Source organism: Micropterus salmoides, unplaced genomic scaffold (assembly GCF_014851395.1).
Source record: "Micropterus salmoides isolate LMB-PRFRI ecotype aquatic unplaced genomic scaffold, ASM1485139v1 Ms_hic_scaffold_4, whole genome shotgun sequence".
Classification (NCBI taxonomy): domain Eukaryota; kingdom Metazoa; phylum Chordata; class Actinopteri; order Centrarchiformes; family Centrarchidae; genus Micropterus; species Micropterus salmoides.
In genome coordinates, this window is record NW_024043372.1 from 21,154,279 (window position 1) to 21,181,976 (window position 27,698).

At 39.2% G+C, this 27,698-nt stretch overlaps 1 protein-coding gene across 2 annotated transcripts; it reads right to left on the bottom strand.

Annotated features, from left to right (window-relative positions):
- Positions 1 to 22: 22 nt before the first annotated feature.
- LOC119886687 (inter-alpha-trypsin inhibitor heavy chain H3-like) lies at positions 23 to 27,360 on the bottom strand. Of its 2 annotated transcripts, XM_038697590.1 has the most exons (22): positions 27,202 to 27,360; positions 26,404 to 26,564; positions 26,150 to 26,254; positions 18,113 to 18,275; positions 17,909 to 18,019; positions 17,508 to 17,636; positions 17,251 to 17,367; positions 16,934 to 17,102; positions 16,737 to 16,847; positions 15,820 to 16,001; positions 15,528 to 15,707; positions 15,314 to 15,432; positions 14,222 to 14,460; positions 5,606 to 5,626; positions 5,168 to 5,224; positions 5,008 to 5,064; positions 4,184 to 4,267; positions 2,100 to 2,207; positions 1,644 to 1,812; positions 698 to 846; positions 433 to 517; positions 23 to 340 (listed from the first exon to the last, which is right to left on the bottom strand). In XM_038697590.1, the coding sequence occupies exons 1-22, from the start codon at positions 27,271 to 27,273 to the stop codon at positions 226 to 228; spliced, it is 2,703 nt and encodes a 900-aa protein (XP_038553518.1). In that variant the 5' UTR covers positions 27,274 to 27,360; the 3' UTR covers positions 23 to 225. The 2 variants fall into 2 exon arrangements, with proteins under 2 accessions (XP_038553518.1, XP_038553519.1); XM_038697591.1 differs by lacking the exon at positions 5,008 to 5,064.
- Between the last annotated feature and the right edge of the window lie 338 nt (positions 27,361 to 27,698).

Sequence of the window (27,698 nt, forward strand, 5' to 3'; positions counted from 1 at the left end):
CAAAAGTAAATGACTAATATGATATGGTGTCAAGCAAAAATGTATTTATTATTTCTGTTTCAAGTATGTACAGCCTTTGTGAAAAAGTACCAGTCTGACGAGTCCAGGAAATGGTGGGGAAAACAGGTGATACAACACGCAAACGTAATCGCATACCAAACTTTCATTGCAAGCATTAAAGCGATCAAAGAATATTATTTGCAATTGATTCAACATGTTTTCCAGTTAAAGTTGTGTAACAATGAAATCATCCAGGCGTCTCTGCAGGGCAGATTCAGCAGACATGAGCCAGCAGTCCAGTGTCAGGGCAGAGACAATACTGTAGTCAACAGCAATGGATCTACAAAAGATATAAATGTTCATATAAAAAAATTATAGTACTCCCAAACAGCGCTCTTTTTATACCAACTAATAATACAGAAGAAAATGTACCTGGTAGCATCAATCTCCTGGTCTTTGATCTTGAGTTTTGTTGAAGGAGTTTGCTGCATCTCCTCATAAACTGCTGTCTTTAAAGCTGGACACACAGAGAATAAACAATAAAGCAATGGCACTGAAAAGCTGGCAGTCCATGAGACACAGCACAACATATTTGTGTCTTTTAATGATTTACCTCCACTTTTGGATGCAAACACTTATTCAATATATTGTTGACCTGATATTAAACCACACAAGCAAATCCAGCCTTTTTACCCACCTAAAATTCCTGAAACGTTGTTGTCCGATGGCTGCTGTCTTAAAACAGGCCAGATGAATTCTTTGTCACCTCGCTTATGAATTAAGATGACCATGTGTGTGTCTCCAGCTGCAACATCTATTTCCTTGTCCCGCATAATCACTGTCAAACTAGGAATAAAAGCACCTTGTATTAGCTTTCTTTTGGACTCTTTTTAAAAGCCCTGCACACCCGCACAGGTCATTTCACTTATCTTAGTTGATTACACAAAGAAGCTATACTAGGGTCACCAGAGTCAATGCACCAATGAGAAGGATGAAGGTGTAATTTGTCCCAGGTAGGTGCAACAAAACTAACAGAAGAGTTAGGAAGATGTCAATCAAACATCATCTGCACACTCCTGAGAAGAGCTCTTATCATCCAAAAATAATTAAAATCACCTGTGTGGATGGACCATAGGTGTGCAGAGCTAATGTAAGCATCAGTTGTAAATAGCGATTTATATTATAATAGTGAATTAATGACAAATTCAACATCACAAAAATACGTGACGTGGGGTGTTTGAAGCTGCCCCTCCCCTTTTTCTTCTCAGCGCTGAACAGCTCTTATTGTTCAGACATGAGAATACAGGCTCCCCAAAGAATCGCCACATGAACGGGGATCGGTTTGTGTGTCCCTGTGATACTGGGAACTGTGTTGTTGGGGTCTCCTTAGACAAACTGGTCGCAGGGAGGAGCAAGATTCTCACAAGTTCCCAGCTATACGCTGCTGTGTTGGAGTTCTCCCCGCCTCTATGCGAGTCACATTCCCCCCCAAAAGTATTCCTTAAAGGTCTGATGTGACCTTAGGCCACACATGAAAACTTAACTCTGCACGCAGAAACAGTGACCATGTGCATTTATCAGAGAGTCTGTACACCACTTAGTGTCATCATAGCATAATTCCTGCCATTTCAATGCAAAGTCACCTTCCAACTGTGATGAGATCCTGTCCCGTGTGCTGTGTCACTGCTTGTCCCTCTCGTACAGTGATTCTCTGGGTGTCAACCTCAACATGCAGGTCAGTTTTGAAGTGGATGACAATCCTTTTGAAGCCTCCATGTACTACTGAATCAAGCTCACCATTCACAGACAGCTCTGTGTAAAGGGGAACAAACACAACTGAACTCCACACTTCCGTCCTCCATCACTCAACAAATATCAAGTAAATGTACAAGTACTTAATGTACAAAAGTTATTTCCCACCAGTTACACTAGGAGATAATTATGGGTTATTACACAGTATATAACTGACACAAAGATCCTGAGGAGAATAGAAGAAGAGTGTTACACATAAAGCAACAGGCAAAATAAAAGGTGTTAATTGATTAGGTTGTAAATAATGGAGGGAAAATAGTGATGGCACAAAGAGGAACATTACTGACCCCTGTTGGGATGGTGGAGAAGTTTAAGGCGGACATCTCCAGTGACATCAAAGCATAATGGAAGAGACTGAGTCTCAGTTTTTAGCAAAAACCTGTGGATAAGAGGAACTACAGAGGAACACAGAGATAGAGGACACAACGTCACACAGGAGAAGGGATGGTCTATAATAAACAGTTCTTCATGTACATGGAATATTGTTTGGACCTGATTTGCTTTATCTGTTTTGTATTGTGTTTAAACTAATGCTGCATTCCAGGCAACTCGGTAATTACCAACTAGAAAAAGTACCATGAACGCCACTTGAAGTCCGAGTTCCTAACATTACGGCGGATGTCTGCAAACAATCAGAGACGACGTTAGTCGGACTCTATACACCTGTTGTTATGGCGGATTAACCTCATCTTAAGTCGATTGTAGCTGGTATGTGTGCTCAACGTCCAGTGTGAACTGGCCATGCATGTGCATGTGGTGTCCGAACAATAATGCTGCGATGATGTGTTGAGAAGAAATCCGCTTGACACTGTTCTTGATCATAAAAGTTTATTACATCAAGGAGTTCAGCATCAATTACAAGCTCTGCAGCAGCTTGGAGAGTGACCCAGCCCGATGACCACTCTGTCTTTCTGTACATCAAACATAGCTTATATAGGATATGTTTAGGTATCTGTTAGGTACCATAGAAGGGTTTGAGTCTGCAAAATAAAGCTCCAACCCATAGAAGGGTACAGTACTATTCTGAGGTAACAAATGAGGTAACATTGCGGTAATATTACTTATAATATATATTACTTTCCACAGTAAATAGAGTAAGGGATTACTATTTCTAAAACTGTTATGATATGACAGTTATTAATCCAAGATCTGTTTTGATATCCTTGACTTGAATACAAGGTGGCAGGTCAGGGGCAGTTCAAGCCAAGAAGCCAGACTTTATGTTGTTAAAGTTGGCTGCTAGCCAAAAAGTAAAAGGAAGAATAGGGAACGAGGTAGGTAGGCAGCTGTAAGTATTGCCATTATTTTGAGTTTGTCAAAGTCTAAGCTAAGATGCAAAGAACATTGTTGTTCGTTATAAACCTTGTGCGACCAGCAAAAGGCTTTCAACTGCAAAAAATTCTCAATCTTAATTTATTGATGCATCTGCTAAACAGCACAGAAATGTGAAACTTAGATGATGCATGCACTCCTCGGGTGAGAGTGGCGTTAAGCAATGTTTTATGTTTTGTAAAGACAGTGAATACTGCTTTTTAAATGCATGTGCAGAAAAACATTAGTTAAAAAGTCGGGAGTGACTTCCTTTTAAAAATATATTTTTATTATTTTTAAATGTTTACATAGCCTATACTGTATCATCTGGTTTGAGAGGCTATGATGTTGTCAGTTTGGCTAATTGTTGATTATTGTTCTGGTAAAGTGTATTCAATTCTGAAATGAGCTGGCTAAAAAGGTAGTCCTTAGTAAGGGTCAAGGGGTGGTGAAAGTTATATAGTAACATAACAAGTAATAATTACTTTTAATACCAGATTTTTTAATGACAATCTGAGAAGTGCACCCTTTTTCACACCACAACAAAATACTTCAGATGTTTTGGCTTTTAGATTGCATACACATACAGTATGTGTGTTGAACTTGTTTATGATGCTTTATCTAATCAGATAAGTCAATTGAGAACCACTTCTCTGTTATAATGTCGACCTGGCCAAGAGGTAGCGTCGATACAAGACATTAAAACATAGATACAGCTAGTGCAAGAAAACAATATTAGACAAAATTGAAACATCCCAATATTTACAGTATATACATCAACAGAGATCTATGTACTCTGTTCAAGTGTTCAAATTCTATCACTTGTAATGAGTTATTAAATGAGGGTAATGGAATGATGGTGTGCCGGTGGATTACATTTATGTTGAACTTGCCAATGATTATTTTGCCACGCATTACTCCAGCTAACATCAACAGAAAAATAAGAAATTGCTCCATGATCCTCTGTCATACAGAATAACATATCTTTAAAAACTGAACTCCAAAAAGGTGATGAACTAAACACTGTGAATGATACTATGAATAACATGTGATACTCTACCATTAGTTGCTCTTTCTGGCACAATGGTTGGAGCCACAGCAATCTCTTCAGGAACACTATATATATTGATGTCTGGAAGAGCAGCTGTAAATACATTTACACAAAGCCAGTTATATACATTTATATTATAGTTTCAGAGGATATTGTATTAATTAAAGAGGGTATTGCATTAATTGATATCCTCATTCTGACACCTCAGCTATAAAACAAACCACTAAATACACACACAGGCTTTTCTAACATTGATTTAAATTCTCACAAAAAAACAACTGTAAATCAAAATGAAACATGTCACAATGTGTTCTTGTAATATAGATTTCACCTACAAACCCTAACCTACACTGACAGTTTGAAAATTTGTGTATACATGTCAATGCTTTTTTGGTACCTGTATTAGAAAATCTACTTTTTTATATCAAATCATGTGATTGGCATTGTTAATTGTAGGCCAAACAAAATTATACAAATTCTTTAATGCAAGTTTGCAGTATTAAAATGTAATAAGTTAAGGTAAAAACAAATAATGTGTTTATATATATATATATATATATATGTATATATATATGTAAATATTTCATGCCTACATTTTGTAGAACTGACCCATTTGGCATTTTTGCACCTACAACTTATTGTCTTTCAGTGTATGTGTTATGATGTAGATGCAGAACATTTGTATTAATTTTCTATCATTAGAAGAAAAGATATAAAGGACTGTCCAGCCATATTGGGGGTATATGCTGCCTGACTGCTCAAAATGAGTGGTTGGTACCATATTAACAAAATTAGAAGAATGGCTCAAAACTAGTACAGAAAAAGAATTTTACCTGCAGGATACATTTGCGATACATCTAACGCTGGAGGAACGAGATAAGCCTTTCCCGCTGATATTTTAAGGAAAACGAACAGTCAAATAACAAAACCATAAATACCATATTTACAAAATTAGAAAAATAGATCAAAACTAGTACAGAAAAAGAATTTTACCTGCAGGATACATTCGCGATACATCTAACATTGGAGGAACGAGATAAGCCTTTCCCGCTGATATTTTAAGGAAAACGAACAGTCAAATAATAAAATAAGCATCTGTTACTATCTTGCAAGTACATTTTCTACAAAAATATATTTTACAACATACTAATTGTTATAAATGTAGCTAGTAATATTCAGAAAAATTTGTCCTGAATAAACATTTCAATACATTTGAATTTAGCGCTTTGCATTCATCAAAGAAAACATTTCTGAGATAACTTTACAATTTATGATAATGAGAAAACTATTTCAAAATGAAAAATAACAAACATTTAAGACATTTAATTTTAATTATGGAAAGAATTTACAACTCTGGTGTGAACAAGTAATAGTAAGTAAGGTGTAAAAGCAGTCATATCAGAACAGTGCAGATGTGTACCCATGTCCTACCTCCAGTGATTCCACTTCTGCCTGTTTTGAAAGAAAAACATGATAACATGAAATTAGGATGCAGTAAGGCAAGGCAAGTTTATTTGTATAGCACATTTCAACAACAAGGTAATTCAAAGTCCTTTACATAAAACATAAAAGCAACAGGGAAATATAAAAAAGTTTAAAAGCAACATAAAATATAATAAAAGTTACAGTGTTACAATCAGGGTTAAAAGAGTTAAATGGAAATATTTAATTGAAAGCAATGATAAAAAGCTAAAAACAAAGAAAAAGAAAACAGCACAGTAAAAGTTACAGTGCAGTGTAAGTTATCAATAAAAATAAAAATCTTAAATATTTAATTAAAAGCAATGGTAAAAAGAAAAGTCTTCAGTCTTAATTTAAAAGAAGACTGTTTCAGCAGACCTGCAGTTATCTGGGAGTTTGTTCCAAATATACGGAGCATAATAACTGAACGCTGCTTCTCCTTGTTTAGTTTTGACTCTGGGGACAGAAAGCAGACCTGCCCCAAACGACCTGAGAGGTCTGGATGGTTCCTAACGAAGCAGAAGATCGGAAATGTATTTTGGCCCTAAACCATTTAGTGCTTTATAAACTAACAGCAGGATTTTGAAATCAATTCTTTGACATACAGGAAGCCAATTTAAAGACCTCAGAACTGGAGTGATGTGATCCACTTTTTTGGTCTTAGTGAGGACTCGAGCAGCAGTGTTCTGAATCAGCTGCAGCTGTCTGATCGATTTCTTAGGGAGCCCTGTAAGGACACTGTTACAGTAGTCGAGTTAACTGAAGATAAATGCATGGATAAGCTTTTCCAGGTCCTGCTGAGACATAAGTCCTTTAATCCTTGATATATTCTTCAGGTGATAGTAGGCTGACTTTGTAATTGTCTTAATGTGGCTCCTCAAATTCAGGTCTGAGTCCATGACAACCCCAAGATTTCTGGCTTGATTTGTGGTTCCTAACATTACAGATTGAAGTCGAGCACTGACTTTCAATCGTTCCTCACTGGCTCCAAAAACAATAACTTCAGTTTTATCCTTGTTTAATTGGAGAAAATTCTGGCACATCCAATCGTTGATCTGCTCAATACAGTTACTCAGCACCCGTATGGGATCATAGTCCCCTGGTGAAATGGTTATGTAAATCTGTGTGTCATCTGCATAATTATGGTAACATATTTTGCTGTTTTTCAGAATCTGAGCCAGTGGAAGCATGTAAATGTTAAACAAAAGAGGTCCCAGAATGGAGCCTTGGGGAACTCCACATGTCATTTTTGTCAGCTCAGATGTGTAATTACCTATAGACACAAAGTAGTCCATGTCCTTTAAGTAGGATTCAAACCATTTTAGTACTGTGCCAGAAAGTCCAACCCAGTTTTCAAGTCTGTCTAGTAATATGTTGTGGTCGACCGTGTCGAATGCAGCATTGAGATCCAATAATACTAACACTGAAATTCTGCCACTGTCAGTGTTTAAATGGATGTCATTGAAGACCTTAACAAGAGCCGTATCAGTGCTGTGGTGTGGTCGAAAACCTGACTAGAAGACATCAAAACAGTTATTTAGTGCCAAGAAAGCACTAAGCTGTTGAAAAACAGCCTTTTCAATGATTTTACTTAAAAATGGGAGATTTGATATGGGCCTATAATTGCTCATTAGTGAACTGTCTAGATTGCTCTTTTTTAAGAGTGGCTTAATGACTGCAGTTTTCAGGGCCTGTGGGAAAAAACCTGAGATGAGAGACATGTTGAAAATTTGTAGTAAATCTGAGGCCATGCATTTAGACACATTTTTGAAAAAACCTACTGGCAGAATATCAAGGCAGCATGAGGAGGATTTCAGATGTTTTTATGGTTAATAGAATCAAATTGTCTCATGCTATATGAATTGTTTTTAAGTGGACACAGGGACAAGACATATCCTGTTACTGTCATGGAGGCACTGATTGCTTGTCTAATTGTTTGTCATAAATGTTTTTGGAAAAACATTAAAATGTGAATTACCTTTGTTCATTTAAACATAAACTGAAAAAAAACTTTTAGATATAAATTGATATTTTATATCAATCAAATTTTTTTTTCATGTCACTTTTTGGTTGAGTTTCATATGTTCCTGAAACATATTCAGGGTTATGCAAAGTGCAACCAATCGGCAACAATCGGCAACGGTAATATTGGTGTACGTGTACTGGACAAAGGGCAGTGGAAGCATGAGGGATGGTAAGTCTGGCACGTGCTAATCGCTTTGTAAAGAAGAGAAAAAGAAGAGATGGCAAAAAGACAGACAAACAGGAAAAGGTCAGAATAAGCCATGTTAACAGGAGGCTTTCCAATGGTGGGACTTTTCGAGAGTTGAAAGTCATGAAGACAGATACAGATGTTTCTCTATTCCTGCTCGACCTGTTAATAACAGCAGCTAAGTTAGTTAGCTGTTGACAAACTCCAGCAACAAGTAAAGCTATCAGGAAACTCTGTGATACTAATTTCTCCATATTTCCAAAAGTTCTGTCAGTGGGGCCCAGTCCCAGAAACACTATGCTTCAGCAGCATTATATTGAGAATTTTTTTCATTGGATGCTAAATTAATACACGTGCAGAATGAGTCATTAACATTTTAAAATGCTTTTCCGAATTCAAATTTTCAAACTCTTAAATATCCTCAAAAATACCCAGAAAACAAAGTTTTTTGTCATTGATGGGCCAGATACTGCCACAGTGGTGATATGGTGCAAAGCATATAATATATACCATTTAAACATGGATTTTGGGAATAGGAGATTTTGTTATTGCATGTTTCTCTTAAAATACACTGAGCAGACAATGAATCATAGATACTTATCTTGTCTTCATTTGCCTATTCGGCAGTGTCTTATTTTGTAATGATCTGTTTGGGGTGTTTGTTGCATTCTTGGTTTTGGTCTGTTTTGTCCATATACATATTTGCGCTCTGTATTTTATTATAGTCTGTTCCTGTCTGTTTTGTCTGTGAGTGATCTGTCAGTTTGGTCCATATCTTAGTGTTTTGCTATGTTTCCTTTGAAGTTGTCTGTGTCTGTTGTTTGCATTTAACTTGTTCCCTGTTCAGTCTTGATTACACCACACCTTTTTGCTAATCAGTTTTTCAGGTTATTGTCAAAATTAACTATGAACTGTAGTCTACTGGTTTATGCCTCCAGCTCTGGCAGTTACAACGTTGCCATGGAAATGGCTGCTAGTGGCAATGCCGGGGGTGGAGCTAGACTCTCAGCACAGTGAGAGTGTTGGGCCCACCTGCTACCAAGTCATTTAAACCAAGTTTACACAACCCCGGACTCACTCCGAGAGTCCGTCTGCTTCGCTGCTGCTGGAGCTGATGGCAGCCATTCGATTAATGTTTGTGCTCACACCAGAAGCGTCCCAGCATCAAGCAGCACAGAGCAGATTTTCACAGTTGGTCCTGTGACACTTGGGGGTTTCTTCCTTTTTCCTGTGGTGTTCTGTGGGCGTGTGTGGGTGTGTCTTTCACTTGGCAGGGAGCTGATCACCCAGCGAGGCTACACACCTGTTGCCAATCCTCATCTACACCTGGCCTTAAGATGTGGGGCTCTCTGAGACTTGTCACCAGATTATTCCTAGCCATCGCATGGTTGAGTACTTCAGGCCAGCTTTGTTGATTGAGCATTTAGTTTGTATCAATTGTGTTCTCTGCCTGAACCCGGACTAACAATCTTTTGTTTTTCTCCTTTTTCAAGTTACCGAATCCGTGTGTGTTTTAGTCCTGCTTGGCGGATCTTTAGGAGAGCTGTTTGCCACTGCCCTGGACGGCCTGCCCCTGCTCACATCTCACCTACTACCACTCTGTACTACTAGTTCCTCAGTTCTCTGTAAATAAACTCTTTTCTTTAACTGGCCTTGAGTGTTCTGTATCTGCACCCCGGTCCTCAGTCTTACGAAAATCTAACACCGATGAACTGGGCAGGAAGTCAGACACAGAAACGGCAGAGAATCCAGTCAATTTTCAAAAAAACAAACAGTACAGACTTCTAGTCGTATATCAACAATAAACACAGGACATATTAAAAACAAGTCATTAACGTGGGGAAGGCTGCATGCTCCGCTGCTGAAATGCTTCTTTCACATCAAAGACAGGTATCTTATCCATTGCGCCATCACAACCCCGCTGATGGTGGGTATTAAAACGTGTCTCATTAGAATCTAGTGTGTTTGTTGGTAATTGTCATTCTTGTGGTGGTTTACCATTGAAACCTGGAGTGAAAGGAGAAGAGTTTCATTTGAGAAGAGCTGCTGAATTTTCCCTGTACAGTAGAGCTGCATGCAGCGTTGTTGTTCATCTGCGTCCACAACACTCAACTGAGCTGCACTTAATGGCTCACTTAGGGGGCCACCTATCAGCCGAGGCCCTGGGTCAACTGCACCCACGCTATCTCCACTTATGGGCGCTGCCTTTTCAAAGAGTGTCCATGAATTTGGGGTGCAGAGCTTCTGAGAGAAGGGTCCGGATACGGACAGCTCAAGGGGCGTTGCGTGAGCAAGGGGCGAATAAACAGATGCACCATTCATGTTGGTTGTATTATTGTTTGTGGTTTTCTATTTGTGCCTGCTTACTATGACAACATCCCAGAGATGGGGAGATTTGGACTCGAGTGCGACTTAAGTCTCACACACAGTGACTTGAGACCCGACTTGAGACTCGTCCTCAAAAGACTTCAAACTTGACTCAGACTCGAGGTGCGGGACTCGTGAACAATGTTTATTTTTTAGGAAACTTCTGATGAGCTTGACGTTATTCCCTCCCTCCGTTACCTATAACCTGCATACGTAACACACAGCATCAGCTGCGCGTGGCCGCACATGAGAGAGGAAAACAAACACTGCAGCTGCTCCACCATTCATCAAAAACTTTGGCTTTAAAACTTCATACAACAAGACCCAAACAAAGAAGAGCTGAACGCAAGATAGGTTAGTAAACTGTGGTGAGTAAACACCACCAGCTCAGCATTGGCCGTCTAACGTTAGCTTGCTTCTTGCTTCAGCTACGACCTACGAGAGGTTTACTCCGACTGTCCTTCGTTATGAAAAGATGAACGAGCGTTTGTTTACTTGCCAAACTTGTGGTAGTTGATTAATGTATCATTACGTCCCGCTGGCTGCCATCATGTTAATTATTACCATTGGCTAGAAAGAGGTTACAGGTTTATTGTTGATCATATAACCTTACAGTTTTATTTAGTTATAACATTACACTGGTTTGAGAGTCTGGGGGATGTGTTGACTTACAGTAGTTTAAGCTGTCATTGATTGCATTGCACATTACATGGTTTTGCTCTGTAAGTTAAAAAAGGTTACAGCTTTATTGTTGACCATGTAACTTTACAGTTTTATTTAGTTAACTTTACACTGGGTTTGAGAGTCAACAGGGTTTGTTGACTTACAGTTGTTTATAAGCTTATAATAAGTCATTAATTGTAGACGCATTGTACATTAGGTTACATGGTTGTGCTCTGTAAGTTAAAAACAGATTACAGGTTTATTGCTGATTATGCAACGTTAATAAGCTGTCAATAATTGCATTGCACATTACATGGTTGTGCTCTGTAAATGAAAAACAGGTTACAGTTACAGTTCTAGCTCAAAGACGTGTGAGCATCTCTACATCCAATTGGACTGTTAACTGTTGATACTGCTAGTCTTCAATATGAGCTTCCTCTGGTGTGGAAACATGTATACTAAGATGGGAGTTTAAGTTTAAAAATGTTTCCAGACCTTTGTGACAGCGTGACATTTATGTAGTATTAATGGCAGAAATTTGCAATATTAATTTTTCGTGGCAATAGAAGGTTATGTTTGAATTGCTTATTATAGTTTCCCAGATCACTTTAATATTTAGCTTGTGGAAACAAGAACAAATTGAGCAAGAGACTAATGCTATGACTCCCTATGATTTGTATAATGTTGTGTTGTTAATAAAGTTTTTTTTTAATCACAGGCTTTTGTCAACCAGAGCCATAACGGCTCTGCTGTCAACTACAATGTTCTGATATGCGTGGTACACATTGGGCGGGAATGTATGCGCACGTGCAGAACAGACCATACAGAAAGGTGGCGAGGCTACAGCCAATCATTACATGATTACATTAATTGAATATTAACGGATGATGTGTTTACTATATAACAGCAAATTAGTTAATCAATCAGATAATCAATTAATGAATTACCTATATTTCATACATATGTCCACATACTTCCGGTGGCGCTGCTCTGCTGGCGACACTCATGTGCTGCTGGTGCTGCTGCTGTTTTTATTTATTTATTGTTTTTACTTGTTTACTGTGGTTTTTTATTGATTGTGTGAGTGTGTACGAGGGTATAGAGGAGCACCATGGCGTTATTTGTTCAAGGACTATTATTGGCATTGATTGTCTGGCAGCTTCTGATTATGTGTCAAACTTTTCCACACTTGGAGGGTGGGCTACCACTCATCTACGCCAGAGACACGTTGTTGTCTCTCCGCTACAGGGGAACAACATCGCCGCCTGCGGATTTATTCAACCTGCCCGAGGCATTTAAAATCCTGGCATCTTGCAGAAAACTACGGAAGAGAGGCCGAAGTGGGGGGATCCGACAGTGTCTCCGCCGGAGAGGCAGTAGACCTCCGCTGCCCGGCATGATCCTGAGCAACATTCGCTCTCTTAGGAGCAAAATGGAGCTGTTTTGAATACCGCCAGGCGGGTTTGCTGGTATTTACTTGAGACTTGGCTCCACAAAGACATCCCCAACTCTCTCTAGGTTTGATACACAGGACTACTCTTTGGAATGCAGTAATGTACTACAGTCAATTACAGCTGACTCCTGTTCAATGTTTGTAGTTGATCCCCTCAAAATCCAGTCACTTTTCAGCCATGTATGCAAAAAGAAATCTGCAGGCCCTGATGGCATCTCTGCTTTTCTCCTTAAGACCTTTTGCTGCAGAGCTAACCCCAGCATGGTGCCCTGTGTTCCAGAGGTCTGCAGATTCCCATCTGGTTCCTGCCCTCTGGAAAAAATCTACCATTATTCCCATTCCAAAGAAACCCTGTCCTACAGAAAGCAATGATTATAGACCGGTGGCTTTAACTTCTGTTGTCATGAAATGCTTTGAAAAATACATGGTATCCCTACTGAAATCTGAAGTCAATCCTGAACTGGATCCTCTCCAGTTTGCTTATAGGCAGGGGAGGAGTCCAGACGATGCAATTAATAGGATCACCCACCTAACTCTTAAGTATCTGGAGGATCCTAAGGCCTATGCACGCCCTTTGTTCATTGATTTTAGTTCTGCTTTTAGAAAATGACCCAGATGAATGTTAATCCTTTTATTATTAAGTGGTTTTATTCTTTTTTACAGAAACGACTGCACCAATAGTCTACCAGGCAACTTGTTTTTTAAATTTTCTGATGACACTGCCATTCTCAGCCTGCTTCACCAGAACTCAGACCCATCAATGTACTTCACGGAGGTTAATAAATGTGCTCAGTGGTGTGACAAGAACTATCTCACCATTAACACTAAAAAATACCTTTTTAATACCTCATACCCCACTGTCCATTCACAGGGAGGAGATCAAACAGGTCATTTCTTATAGGTATCTGGGTATCCACCTGGATAACCTCTTAAGTTGGGGTGATCATGTTGACTATGTATGTTCCCGTTTACAGCTAAGGCTGTATTTTTTACGCAGACTGAGGGTGTTTGGTGTCAGCCACAACATCATGTTTTTATTTTATCAGGCAGTGATGGAGAGTTTCATCAGGTATGGGATGACGGCGTGGTTCGGCAATCTCTCCACACAGTCCAAATCAAAGTTGCAGCACCTAGTACAGACTGCTATGAAGGTGATGGAGTGGACTGAAAAGTTCTCCCTTCAGTCCATCTATGAGCAGTCTGTACTTAGGCAGGCGCGGAGAGTACTGTTGGACCCGTCCAACATCCTTCAAACGGAATACGAGCTCTTGCCTTCTGGCAGAAGGTACAGAATCCCTAAAACCAAATTGAACCGTTTTAAATACTCTTTCGTACCCACCTCCATCAAAATTTTAAATCAAAATTTTAAATATATCTGTATGCTGAGGAATGGGAAGTGTGCAATAACTTGGTGTTTCTGCTTGTTGTTTTGTATTGTATTTTATTTTATTTACTGTTTATTTTAATGGATGTGTTATGAAGGTGTATGTAGCACACGTGTATGTCTTTAGCTGTTATTTGTATTTTATGTGTATTTATTGTTTCTAAGGGCAGCTACTACTATGCAGTACGCACTTTTGAGTCCATGACAAATTTCCCCCTTTGGGACAATAAAGTATATTCTATTCTATTCTGTTCTATTCATCTACAATTTTTAAATTAGATTAGTCACTACAAATGCCACCCACTGACTAGACAGGGAAGCTATAGTACTTATTAAATATAATAATTATATTCATGAATTGTAATAACACCTGATACCAAATTATGCAAATGTGTCTTACCTGGAAAAATGTACATGCGCTGATAAAAGAGAAATGTTGACGAAGAAAACGTTGGACTCTATTGGTTTTGCATTGTGTTTTTTTTTCTTCAAATGTGTGCTGCTCACCAGTGCCTCTGTAGCCCATGGAACCAGCTTTTAGCCTTAACCTCCGCTGACCAGTTCTAACAGGATGTTGCTGTGCCCATGGTGTTGCACCTTCTTTGGGTTTATGAAGCACATCCGTGTTCTCCCCCAGAGGCTTGGTGACCACCATGGATGTCAGTGGGGTCACAAAGTTGTACTTCAGCGACAGCTCCAAGGCCTCTTTCTTCACATTCTGCTTCTCAGGTCCAGATAACTGCAGCCTGTGTCACAAACAAATAATTGTTTTGTCATTTTAGTTAGTTCTTATTGCAGTTGTTCAAGTTTAATTTTTTTTTTGATGAGTTTGGTGTTAACTTATTTAATTCTATAAAAAGGCAGTTTCACGTCATGATTGACGTTGAGGTCTGCTCACTATTGAGTCAGCTGGGTGTGTGGGTGGGACTTCCATACCATGGCTCAAACACCCACTACTGTGCAGACTCTGGCTCCAAATTACATCACCAGGGCAAGATGGCAGTGCCTATATCCGTGATATTTTACTTTTTTTTTTTTTTTTTTACAGTGGAAGGAAGTGGAGATACATTCTCTTCTGAATGCCTAGCTAACCAATTACATTGACAATGAATATTACTGCGTTTGTTTACATCTGTGAGAAAACAAAGACCCATTGTTTCAAAAATTATACTGCAAATATTGAGGAAATCTGCCACTGTTATCAATGTAAACTGCGTATGTGTATGACAGCAACAGAAACTTTTCTGACAAGTTAAAGAAAATTAATCAACAACAATTTTACTAATTGAATCCTTAAGTCATAGTGAAATTGCTGAACATTCTTTGGTTCAACTACTCAAATGTTTTAATTTGCTTTGTTTTACTGGGTTGTATATTCAAATCTTTCAGGTTTTGGACTGTTTGTCACACAAAACAAGCAATTTGAATACATTCATCCTGGGCTCTGGGAAATTGTGAAAGGCCAATATTTTAATATTACATTTTCTTTCAATTTTATAAACTCAACAATTCATGGATTAAATAGAAATATGAGGTTTGCAGCCCTTCAATAAGTATTTGATAACAAACAAGAACATCAATGGTCAGCATCACACTCACTCTTTCTCTAGAAGCTGTTTGACTGTGAGGTAGGCCCAAACCCTCTGGATGTGGCTGTCAGAAACTGTTCCAGTTGACTCCCCAGTGTTTGTGTCAGAAAACGCCATGCTTGTATTCCTCTGTTATAGATAAATGAATTGTTATGAGTGTGCAGAGGGACTTTCACAAACCTTTCGGAACGTAACAGCTAATGTGCAGTGTGGATGATCCTTACCGAAATGGCCACAACTTGTGGACTGAAAGTTTCGATGTCATTGTCAGTGATCTGACCGGCCACCACAATCTCAGAGCCATTATAATACTGGCTGAAGTTAGTCTGGGTTAGATTGTGCGCACCAGCATAGATCATTGTCACATCTGTTAACAGGGGAGTGGCCACCTCTTCATAGAAACCCTGTTGACATACAGTATGGACACTGTATGAATGTTTAATGTCTCCACAGGCACCCATGATCAGTTATGTAACAAATCTATAATTTGTGAGAAGTACAAGTGATTTAAAAAACCTTCAGCTGTAAATCAGCATCAGAGTCTTCATAAATCCGTCGGGCTGCACCATTGTTCTGCAGCGACATCTTCTCAAGGAACTCAAAATTGACATCAAAACCAAAACCAAGACAGTAGAGAGGGAATTTGTCAGCAATAACCCCTCTTACATTTGACTGTATTGTTTCAAGATTTGTCACCCCTGCAAACACACAAGACAGGTGGTTTAAAAAGGCAAGCTGAGCTACAACTATTAATTGTAAATAACGTTAGTGTTATTTACAATTAAATGCCCATAATCTTTGAAGTCCCATATTATACAAAATATCTTTTCAAACTAAATATGTGTCCACAGTGTGACTAAAGACCCCCAAATTATAAGAAAAAATCATCTTCTCTCTTTTTTTTCCTGCAGGAGGGAATCTGATGGACAGAAAGCTTTACTTGTTGTTGGCAGTTATTTTAGCCGCTAACTCCTGTTAACTACGACTGTAGCTGCTGTTATCAGCTGGCTCAGCCTGAACTGGGGGCTCCCAGGCATGCAAAGCTTGCGTATTAATGTTAGATGTTTAAACACCAACAAACCGGTGAGCACCAAGCTTTTTGTCCAGGCAATAGGCTGTATAAGAAGTGGACGTAGTTATCGTGACGTCACCGCTGTCATTTTAACCAGGATGATAATTTTGTCTAGCGAAAAACAGGCTTAAAACTAAATGTACTTGCCAGAAAAAATTAACAGCCAACTCCTAATAAGCTTTTCAACGGCGCTGGTAAATTTTACACATTGCCATGGGTTGAAGTCACTCTAGCTTGACTGATAGGTTGCCATGGTAATGACCTGTCAATCACACAAGTGTTTGCACCTATTTTTTTTTATATATACAGTCTATGATTTGTGCACATGATTGTGTGCTGTCCATGTGTGTTTTATTGTAACCTGTGGTTGGGTCTCCGTCGGTGAGTAGTATAAGGATAGATGCTGAACCTTCTCTGGGATGTGCATTCAGCATACGTGCTCCTTCCAACACTGCTCTGTTAATGTTGGTGGCTGAAATAAATGAAAAAATGTTTCCTCACCGCCGTTGCTGTCAAATGTTCACATCCCTTTAATAAAATATTAAGTAAAAACCTCACCTCCTCTAGTTTCAATATCCTGTGCAAATTTCTTAGCACTGTCCAGGTTTTCTTTGTTGGCCTGAACAAGTTCTCGTTTCCAGTGAAAAATGCTGCTATCAAAAGTGAAGAGACCGAAGAAGTCATCTTCTGCAAGGTCATTCAAGATATGGATTAAAGCTATTCGGGTCTGGGATAAAAACATCATTCACACATTAGAACTTTTATTCAAGTAAGAGACCATGTAATAATGTGTTTCTTAAATTTTTTACTTGATAAAGTTGTCTGTAAAGTAAATCATTAAATGACACAAAAAAAACACTCTTCAAATACTGTACCTGTTGTATTTTTCTGCCGTACATGGAGCCACTTTGATCAATAACAAAAACAACATTTTTTGGTATGCGGGGAAGACTAGATGGAGCAAAGTGATGAACAAAGTACCCAGCTGATCTCTAAGAAGAAAGTTTGATTGGTTAGAAAAGATTGTAAAAAAGACAGGGAAAGAAAAAAGATCCAATTAGCTCTTGCTGATTATGTATGTGCAATGCTAATAAACCACTGAAAGACAACAGTTAATGAACTCTTACTGTACCTTAATGTCTCCAAGTGAGGTGTCCCTGTTGACATCATAAACAATAACCAGATCTCCATTCATACCCTGATCTCCACAGCTGTCACATGTTTTCTGTTGGTCCTCTGTCGGATAGAAATGCACCCATGCCTGGAAACAGGATTAACCAGGTTTAATGTCTGCGTTAAACACGGTCAATCCTTAATTAGTCCTCTACCGTTTATTAAATTTCATTAGATTCAACTTGATTGTCACTGCACAGCGATTGGCACTACTGATACAACAACAAATTGTAGTGTGACATCCAAACTGTTTAAAAAAGTGCATATAGATATACAGTTGATAAAAATAAATGGTACTAAAATATGTGCACGAGGATGAGCAATAATTCAAAATATAACTTTGATATGTCCATGCAGTACCTGTTTGTCTGCATGTGTTTTGGTGATGGCATTAGCGAGGGCTTTGGTGCTTAGTCCTCCTTTAACCTCGATGAAATCGATGCTGGCTTTCTCATGAATGTACACATCAACCTGGCATTGAGAATAAAATAAAATTGCCTCAACATTTTTTTCCTGGATGAGGATATAATTAGATACCAAAAGGAAAGGGTTACACACACACACCTTGAAGTCTTTGACAGGCTGCATGGGTCGAGCGTGGATTTGTAGTTCGTACTTGCCGAGCTTGCGTTTCAGCAGTTCCTCATATGTGAGTTCAAAGGTGACCTTTTTGTGAGCAGCCACAGTCACGGAGGTCTTAAATTCCTCAAGGGTCCTCCCTACAGAACTGCAGCAGAGACAATAATCATGGTATTACAACAGAGGTTCATCACATGTCATGGCCTTAATGTAGATATGAGTTGTGAGTAGCTCAACTAAAGAGTGATGATTTCCTTCTCAGATTGTTTAAAGGATATTCACTAACAAGGACCACGCCAATGTTAGATTTTATAGTGGTTTATTATGATGAATAGTTATGAAAGGAGGGGTCGAGAGAAGAGGGCTGAACAGGGGTCGAGAGAAGAGGGCTGAACGGGGTAGAGGGGAGAGTTTAGGGTTTGGTGGCCGGAGCTGTTAGGGACCTGAGGGGTCGAGATTCAGGGTGGGGGCTCGTCTCGATAAGCAGCTTGGTCTTATGAACCCTCCTGTGGTTCCTGTTGTAGAAGAAGACAAAATGATAACTAGGCAGAATTATGGATTTTAGCGTGCATGTCTTTCATGGTGGGAGGAAGCCGGAGCGCCCAGGGGACACCCACTCAAACGCGGGGAGAACATGCAAACTCTGTGCAGAAAGGCCTGTGCTGAGCGAGGTCTAAACTCAGAACCCATTGGGCCACCGTGTTGCCCATTAAAAGAGGTGAACAAGCAGGGTTTGGGTGGGAGGGATGTGAGAACTGAGAAACGGGAGAGAAAACGGATTAGACAGCTTATATACGTGAGTGCATGTGACTGGATTTGAGAAGCACAGGTGGATGGAATAAGTGAAGCACGGTTGGTTGATTGGAGGAATTGAATGAAGCTCAGGTGGTACAATAAGTGAGAGAGGCGTGGTCCTGTTCCTGAACCTCAGTTTACATAACTCCATTTCACTAACAATGACCACGCTAATGTTAGATTTCATAGTGGTTTATTATGATGAATAGTTATGAAAAGAGGGGTCATTGTCGAGAGAAGAGGGATGAACAGGGCTCGAGAGAAGAGGGATGAAGAGTTGTTTAAGGTTTGGTAAATGTAAATGCTCCGTACTTGTATAGCGCCTTTCTAGTCTTTTCGACCACTCAAAGCGCTTTTACACTACATCTGCATTCACCAGTCACACACATTCATACACTGAGCCTAAGTGCTCAAACGGAAACTAACATTCACACTCATTCATACACTGGCGGAATAGCCGCCAGGGGCTTCGGGGAGCCAGGGATTGAACCGCCGACCTTCCGATTAACGGCCAACCCGCTCTACCTCCTGAGCCACAGCCGCCCCGTTTGGTGGCCGGAGTGGCTAGGAACCCAAGGGGTCGAGATTCAGGGTGGGGGCTCATCTCGATAAGCAGCTTGGTCTTATGAACCCCCAAAAGAATGACGGATTGAATGGAAACTGATTCGAAGAACATCTGTATGGTTGTTGCGGACGTAGCTATGGTAGGCATGGGAGAAAGACGGATGAGAATTCGGCAGTGTGGTCTAGTGCCCAATACCGAATTAGTGACCGGAGAATGGGTCCGACAAATCTTGAATTATGGGATAGGCAGAGATGGCGACCAGGAGTGTGAGACGGCTCTGCCTGATTCAGTGGTGAAAGTGGGCGCTGCAGAGCAGTCTGGTAATCTAGTGTGTGGTTGTCTGTGTGTGCCAGGATGGCTGGACCTCGTGCCCCCACAGAATGGCAGCGGTTCGAAATGGTGGAGGAAGGAGGTAGGGTGTTGACTGTTCTGGTGGCTGCTCGGATGCAGGCATCACCTCCTCAGCGATGGCGGCAGTGAGGGTTTTGCCTCTGTGTAGTGTGATGTCTTTGGGTCAGGCTGAGTGGTTTTCGTAAAGAAAGGGATGCCTTCCAAGAAGAGGGAAGTCACGATCGCTTGTTTAACCAGTGTCGTTGGGTACTGTGTGATCGTGGACAGACTGCGCTGCGGCTGATAGTAGCGGTAAGTGGGAAGGAGCGGATCGGCCTTGTGGGATGATGCGGATGTGGGAGTTTAGGTGTCCAATGGAGAGAGAGAAATAGGTGCTTGGTATAAAAATGCGACAGGGCAGATAGTTTGGGATGTACGGAGAAATGTGAGCTTGGGAAGGAGGCTTGAAAGGGAGTGGATTAACCTTTTGGTACTAATCGATATTCGCTGTTTTCTGTCCAAAAATGGCGTTCCTTTGTGTCAACGGAGACCATCTGGCGGGCCCCCATCTTGGTGAGGTCGGCTTAGCTGATGGTTTCGTTTCGAAAAGCCCACTTCTCAAGCTGTGGCCTGTAAGCATGGGAGTGCTTTTGGTCGTGTGGATATTGACTATTTTTTTTTAATCAATATTGTATATCAATATATTTTGGAAGCTTTATGTTATTGGAACGTGGTTGTATGGAGAGAAATAATGTTTGAAGACTGAGTGAAGTAGACCATTCTGAGAATGCTCAAAGAAGGAAATCTGGGTGTATGGGCAACGCCAGGGAAGTGCCCATACACGCCAGGGAAGTGCCAGGGAAGTGCTGGTAATGAATGGTAATTGGCCAAACGAGCATTGAAAGCTGAGTAAATGTAAATGCTCCGTATAGCGCCTTTCTAGTCTTTTCGACCACTCAAAGCGCTTTTACACTACTTCTGCTTTCGTGGGCCCTTCGGCTTCATAGAAAATGTTCAAATATTCCCATAAAAGGTAAAAATGGACAAGGAGAGTATATGCTGTAAATTCTTGAAGTGACTGAATGAGACAAAATGTTTGGTCTCGAGGGACCAATATAATATTTTCGTTTCTTTAGGCTACACAGATTTGAGCACCCTCAGGGAGGGGGGTGACTGTTAACTTGTTCTAATTATTTGTTCTAGTTATGATAGGCTCTAAGGTTTCTTTTATTTCGTTAAATACCAGGGGACTCAAGGACAACACCAAGAGAAAAGCCATATTTTTATTTTGCAAAGAACAAGCACAGTGTGTCTTCTTAGAAGAGACTCATTCCACTGAAGAGGACTCTACATTTTGGGTTAACCAATGGGGAGACATAATTTTGTTTAGCCATGAAACTAACAGATTAGCTGGTGTGGCTATTTCTTGAACAATTTCCCAGGAGAAGTCATTGAGTTTGAAGGAGATACAGAGCGACACTGGATTGCTGCCATTTTGAATATGGAAGGAACTCCATTCATTGTTTTGAATGTTTATGTATATAATGGAGGTTCTAGGAACAAAACTTTACTGGAACAAATCTCAGATACTATTGGAAAATTTAAAGTTAAGTACTCAACTGATAATATGTTAGTGGGGGGTGATTTTAATTGTGTACCCGATGAATGGTTGGATAGACTCCCTACAAGATATACAAACCACAAATACAACAACCAATCAATCAACAATTCCGTAATTGATGCTTGGAGACATATTAATCCAAATTTAAGAGAGTACTCATGGGTAAGACCTAATGGAAGTTGTAAGTCAAGAATAGACTTTTGGTTGGTTACTCAGGACATTTTAAAATATATTTCACAGGCTACCATCTCTGCAGCTCCTACTACTGATCATTGTATTGTTACTGTTACAATGATGCCTGATAAAGATGTAAAATTTAGACAGAAATATTGGTTTAATAAGTTTAATACAAATCTTCTAAATGATGAATATTATTGTAATATGATAAGGAAAATATTATCTTCAGTGAAGGCAAATGAGGAAATCGATTCTTATGCAAAGAAGTGGGAAATTTTTCAAATTTAAAGTAAGAGAATATTCAATTGACTATTGTAAAAGAATGAGAAAGAAGCAAAAAGAATTAGAAATACAACTGATAAATGACATGAGTGTTGTAAAAACAATGGGTTATGTGATATAAATAAGGAAGAACTAATTAGGTTACAAGCTAAATTAGATGAGTTATATCTGAATAAAGCAAAAGGAGCATATATAAGATCCAGAGCAATATGGCTAGAAGATGGTGAAAAAAATTGCTCTTATTTTAGTAGACTGGAAAAAACAAGACAGAAGAGAAATACAATCACAATGTTGAATGTTAACGATACTAACCAAAGAAATAGCTAATGAAATACTGTATATGGGTTTTATCACAATTTATATATTTCCAGAAAAAATGTTTAAAACATTACAACCATACATACCTCAAATTGACCCAGTTTAAAAGGACATGTGACGCTGACTTAAGTATTGGGGACCTTGATACTGCTATAAAGAAAATGGCTCTGGGGAAAATCATCAGATCAGGATGGGTTAACAACTAACTTTTATAAGTTTTTTTGGATTGATGAATTACTCTTTGAAGCACTGAAAGGTAATATGCTACTAACAACAATGAAACAAGGTTTAATAACATTAATCCCAAAGACAAACAAAGACAAAACAATTATAGATAATTTAAGGCCGATTACTTTACTTAATTTTGATTATAAAATATTTCTGGGCTTAAAAGTGGTATGGATACAATTGTCAGTGAAACACAGGTCAGGTTTTCTTCAGAATCGCTTAATACATAACAACACCCGGCTTTTTTTAGATCTGTTGGACTATTCCATACTTGGTGGAGGATGACAGTATTATCTTAATTTTTGGATTTTTTTAAAGCTTTTGACAGATTGGAACACCCCTTTATTTTACAGACACTACAATATTTTGGGTTTGGGAAAAAAATTATTGAGGTTATTTCTATGTTGTACAAGGGTATAACAAGTGCAGTCTTTCTTCCTACAGGAACTACAAGGAGATTCAGTGTTGAAAGGGGAATACGACAAGGAGACCCAGTTAGTCCTCTTATTTTTATTTTAGCAGCTGAACTGTTAGCAGTGTATATTAAAAAATGATAAAACAATAAAACCATTGGATGTTATGGGTAATCCCTTGATAATAACACAATTGGCAGATGACACAGTACACTTTTTGAAAGATTCTGATCAAATACCTAATGCCTTAAAAGCTGTATCTATTTTTTCTGAAGCTTCAGGGTTGTACTTAAATTTAAATAAGTGTGAGATTTTGACTATTCACGACTGTGCACAACCTTTTATTCATAACATCCCAGTAAAATAGGAGGTTAAGTACTTGGGAGCAACTATCAGTAAAGGCCATAGTGACAGGGGAAACAGTCACATTCAAGATGTTTTGCAAAAAAATCAAAGAATCTTAAATAGCTGGTTAGAAAGAAATGTTTCGATTTTTGGAAGAATTTTGTTAACGAAGATGGAAGCGATTTCGAGACTAGTTTACCCTGCATACTCTTTAGCAGTTCCAGACAGATGTATTAAGAAAATAAACCAAATGCATTATAATTTTATTTGGAATAATAAGCAGCATTTGATTGCAAATGTTTATAAAACAGGAACACTTTTTATGGTTTAGTTTTCCAGCTTATCATTTTCAAAGGGTAGGAGGAATTAATTTTCTGTTAAAATGTGATTTTGACCCATCAAAGTTGCCATTTAAATGATCAGATTATCATATGCAGGTATTACTGTATTGGAAAATTATGTAGAAGCATAATTTTTCCCCTCATAAGGCTACAATGTGGAACAACAGGGACACCTTACACAAGAGGAAAACACTATTTTATATAGATTGGATGGAAAAAGGAGTGTGGGCTATAATACATCTAATGGATGAATATGGGAATATGTTAAGTCATGATGAGTTTAAAACTAAATTTAATTTGGATTGCTCAATTAGAAAATATTTCTTAGTAGTCAATGCCATTCCTAAGGGTTTGATAAACCAGATAAAAGGAATGTTGCAATACTCTGCTGTGATTCCTACATCGGCTAATCTCTTTGTGGATAAGTGTAATTTCTGAGATAGTAAATGTGCTAACAAATTTTTGAGGTCATTGATGACAATAGACTGTTTTCCTCTACCTGTGAAAAGAAAGGTTTTGTCTGAAAGACTTTCAAGAGTTGACACTGTCAAGGTTTGAACTAGATTTTTATCATTTCCATTGTTTCCTAAAAGGAAAGAGGTTTATTTCAAAACAATTAATGATATTTATCCATGTAATGAATTCTTAAGAGTAACATTTAATTTAGATTGTAATGTTTGTACATTTTGTCAGACTGATATTGAATCTCAGGAGCATCTTTTCTTCAGCTGTAATGTCGTTAAATTGTTGTGGGACAGAATATTTGATTGGTTAGGTACAAAGAATGTAATACCTGTGTTTGATTACCATAAGGTGAAGTTTGGTTGTTTTATGGAAAACAAAGACATTGAGTTCTTGTGTAATAATATCTTCATCATAGCAAAATTTAAATTCATAAGTGTAGATTTTTAAAAGCTACACCAAGTTTTAATGCATTCATTAATGATTTGAAATTCTTTTTCTGTCATTGAAAATGCTGGAAAAGAATAGTGACTTAAGATTCTCTGAGTTACTTTGACTTTCAGTAAATCCCCTTAATTTATGTTATTTTATTTTATGTTTATTGATTTATGTATTTGTAGCTATTTATTTTGCGCATTTATTTATTTTTGCTTATTTACTTCTGGTTGTATGCTGCTTAGTTGTAGTTATATGGTAGGTCTATGCAATGTTACAATGATGCTTGTTTGTTTATTGAAAATGCAAATAAAGTGGTGGCGAAAAAAACAAACAAAAAAAAAACTGGAAAACCTTTTGGTGGATAGGAAGTCTTTCCACCAAAAAAAGAGTGTGTGCTAGAGGCAGACGACTGTCTGGTCGAAAATGGTTCTAGCGTTGTACGGGGCCGTAATCGGGTTGACCGATGTGCGGCAGCGAGTCGGCTGTGCGGCCGGTCGGAAGTCGGTGTCTGGAAGAGCGAACTTCTCCCAAAGTCAACTGTGGCTGCTGTGGCCAGTGTGTGTGTTCGGAGGAGTCGGACGGGAGCTGCTGGATGAAGAATACTGGACAATGCGGAGTTGAGAACTTGAATAACGGAGCGCTGTCGCGGTGGACGTGTAGCTAGCCACATGGGAGTTAATGTAACTATGGACTGAGAAGATTAGAGACTGCGGGCGGATCGTCGTACGGATCGCGATTGGAGGGGCTGAGAATCAGCTCATGATCTGTGTTAAGGTAAGCAAAAGTACTTTCGAGAAACTTCAGTGTGCGTCTGAATCGGAGCTGACGGTCCTGAGAACTGAGAAACGGGAGAGAAAATGGGTTAAGGCCCATTTATACTCCTGCGCAGGGTCTTGCATTTATACTTGTGCGTAGGTGTGTCCGTCATTCTGCAATTATACCCCCAAACGCTAGTCGGCGGTAGCGCTACAGCATCCATTGTGTTGACCTTTGCCGGCCGAGCAGGCTAACTTACGGTTTAGCGCTCCGCTAACGTAAATGGGACAATTAAAATTGTAAACGTGCGGCTGGTGTAGCGTTTCAAATGTTACCGACCGAATAGATCACATTCTGATAGCGAAACGAGTCATTTTGCTCGGGTTGCGACGGTCAAATATATTGATTCACTGTGTTACAGCCGTCGTTTTGGTCGCTAGTAAATGTTACTTTAAAGTGCGGGGTACTTCCGGTCGGAGGCATTGCGAGGCTGCTCAGTCAACCAATCACAGAGCTTACGGTCCGTGTCGACTCGACGTGTAGTTACATTTCGGAGGAGGTGCACGTCAGGCGACAGTGTATCCTCTGCGTAGTTCCGTAGCCTACGCTGTCACCTACGCCGTCGATTTGACGCAGAAGTATAAATAGCACTTTAGACAGCTTATATACGTGAGTGCATGTGACTGGATTTGAGAAGAACAGGTGGATGGAATGAGTGAAGCACGGGTGGTTGATTGGAGGAATTGGATGAAGCACAAGTGGTAGAATAAGTGAGAGAGGCGTGGTCCTGTTCCTGAACCTCAGTTTACATAACTCCATTTAGAGACCTGAATATGTGCCAGGTGAAGTAGCCAGTATTGTGCAAGACATATGCTAAAGGACCCACAAGACTTAAATACAACACCTAAAAAACACCTGTAATAAACACCTGTAAAAATATGATCCATGTACCTGACAAGTCCAGCGCTTTGACCACGGGACACAGCCTCAGTGTACTGCTGCTGAGCTTGCTCCTTAGCTTTCACAACCCCATCGTACTCCTGGCCATCTATAAGCCTGAAAAAGACCAAAGAAAAGTCTTTGACATACTCCGGAGTGACCTGTGATTTAGTTTCCTGATTCTTTATTGTGGAATTCTTTCTGTGCAAATTCCTGTAAATATATATATATATATATATATAACAGATTATTTTTGCTTAACACACATTTTGAATTTACTGATGAAGGCGTTCTTGGGAATCCGGACGTGGAATTCTATTTCCTTTGACTCGTCCATACGATTGGCCACACGGCTTGTGATGACAGTGGTGGCATAACGACTGGTCACTGTGGAGTTGACATGAAAGCTGTAGATGTCCCAGTCGTCCTGAGCAAATACAGGAGACACATTTCACAATGACAAAGAAATGACTTTTTTGATCCCACTGGCTGACGACTGGCTGACCAAAGATCAGATGGTGGTGAAAATCAGTGCATCAGTGAAATCTCATTGGTCTAACTTCAGAAACACCCCATTCACGTTTTTTTTATATCCAGTGATTTTACATGGAAATGATTTGTTCACTCCAATATTTACCAAGTCTTAAACCTTTAATTTATTGATTGACACAGGGACCAGCTTTTTGTCCCCAAAAGGAAAACAAATTTATGGCCCCCACACCATCAGTAATACACATAACAATGATTTTGAAACTTAAGAGGACCTTGCATTGTTGACTTTTTATGAATTTAGCCTTTAAGTTAAATGGATCATTTTAATGTGACTTTGTTCCCAAACAAGAATAATCAGAGTTCACACACATACAGTGCATTCTTATGAACAATATGAAGCAAGACTGAAGGTAGAACGTTTTTGATGTTCACTCTGTTGCAACTGACAAACAACAACAAGCAAAAAATCTTTCAAATATCTGTTAATTAATCAGTGCCAAGATATCAATATATTAAGTTGATTGAGTGTCCTCACAGTGAGGTGCTCTGCTCCTAAGGTTTTGTGACCTTACCTTGTTTGGTAGTGTGGTAACCAAAGTCAGCAGCAGCCCAAAGAGGGCGATTTGCACCAAAGCCCTCTCCATGATTTCTCTCACCAGACTGCAACCCAGGCAGCTGAAACTGTCTTTTACACTCAATCCAACAAGGAAAGTATTGGCAAACTCTTCTTTCTCTCTCTCCTCTTTAAACTCTCACTGACATGACAAAAACCCACCCACACACAAAAACACACCTCTTTTCCCCTTTGATGCTGCCAGGAAAAACACACATAGCTAATTGTTGACATGACAGGTTAAGAAAGCAGAAACTTATCAGAAATTCAACTGCTTATGTGAGCTTTACTGTTGACATACAGAGTCTCACTTAGTGTAGTGGGTTGATAACCTTTAGAAATCTTTTTTTAATTGATTTCATCACTCACATACTTCTACTACATTTTGAGTCACCACACACCTATGCCACTAGAGGGCGTATTACACTTGGGTGGTATAGGATAGAATCCAGGCTG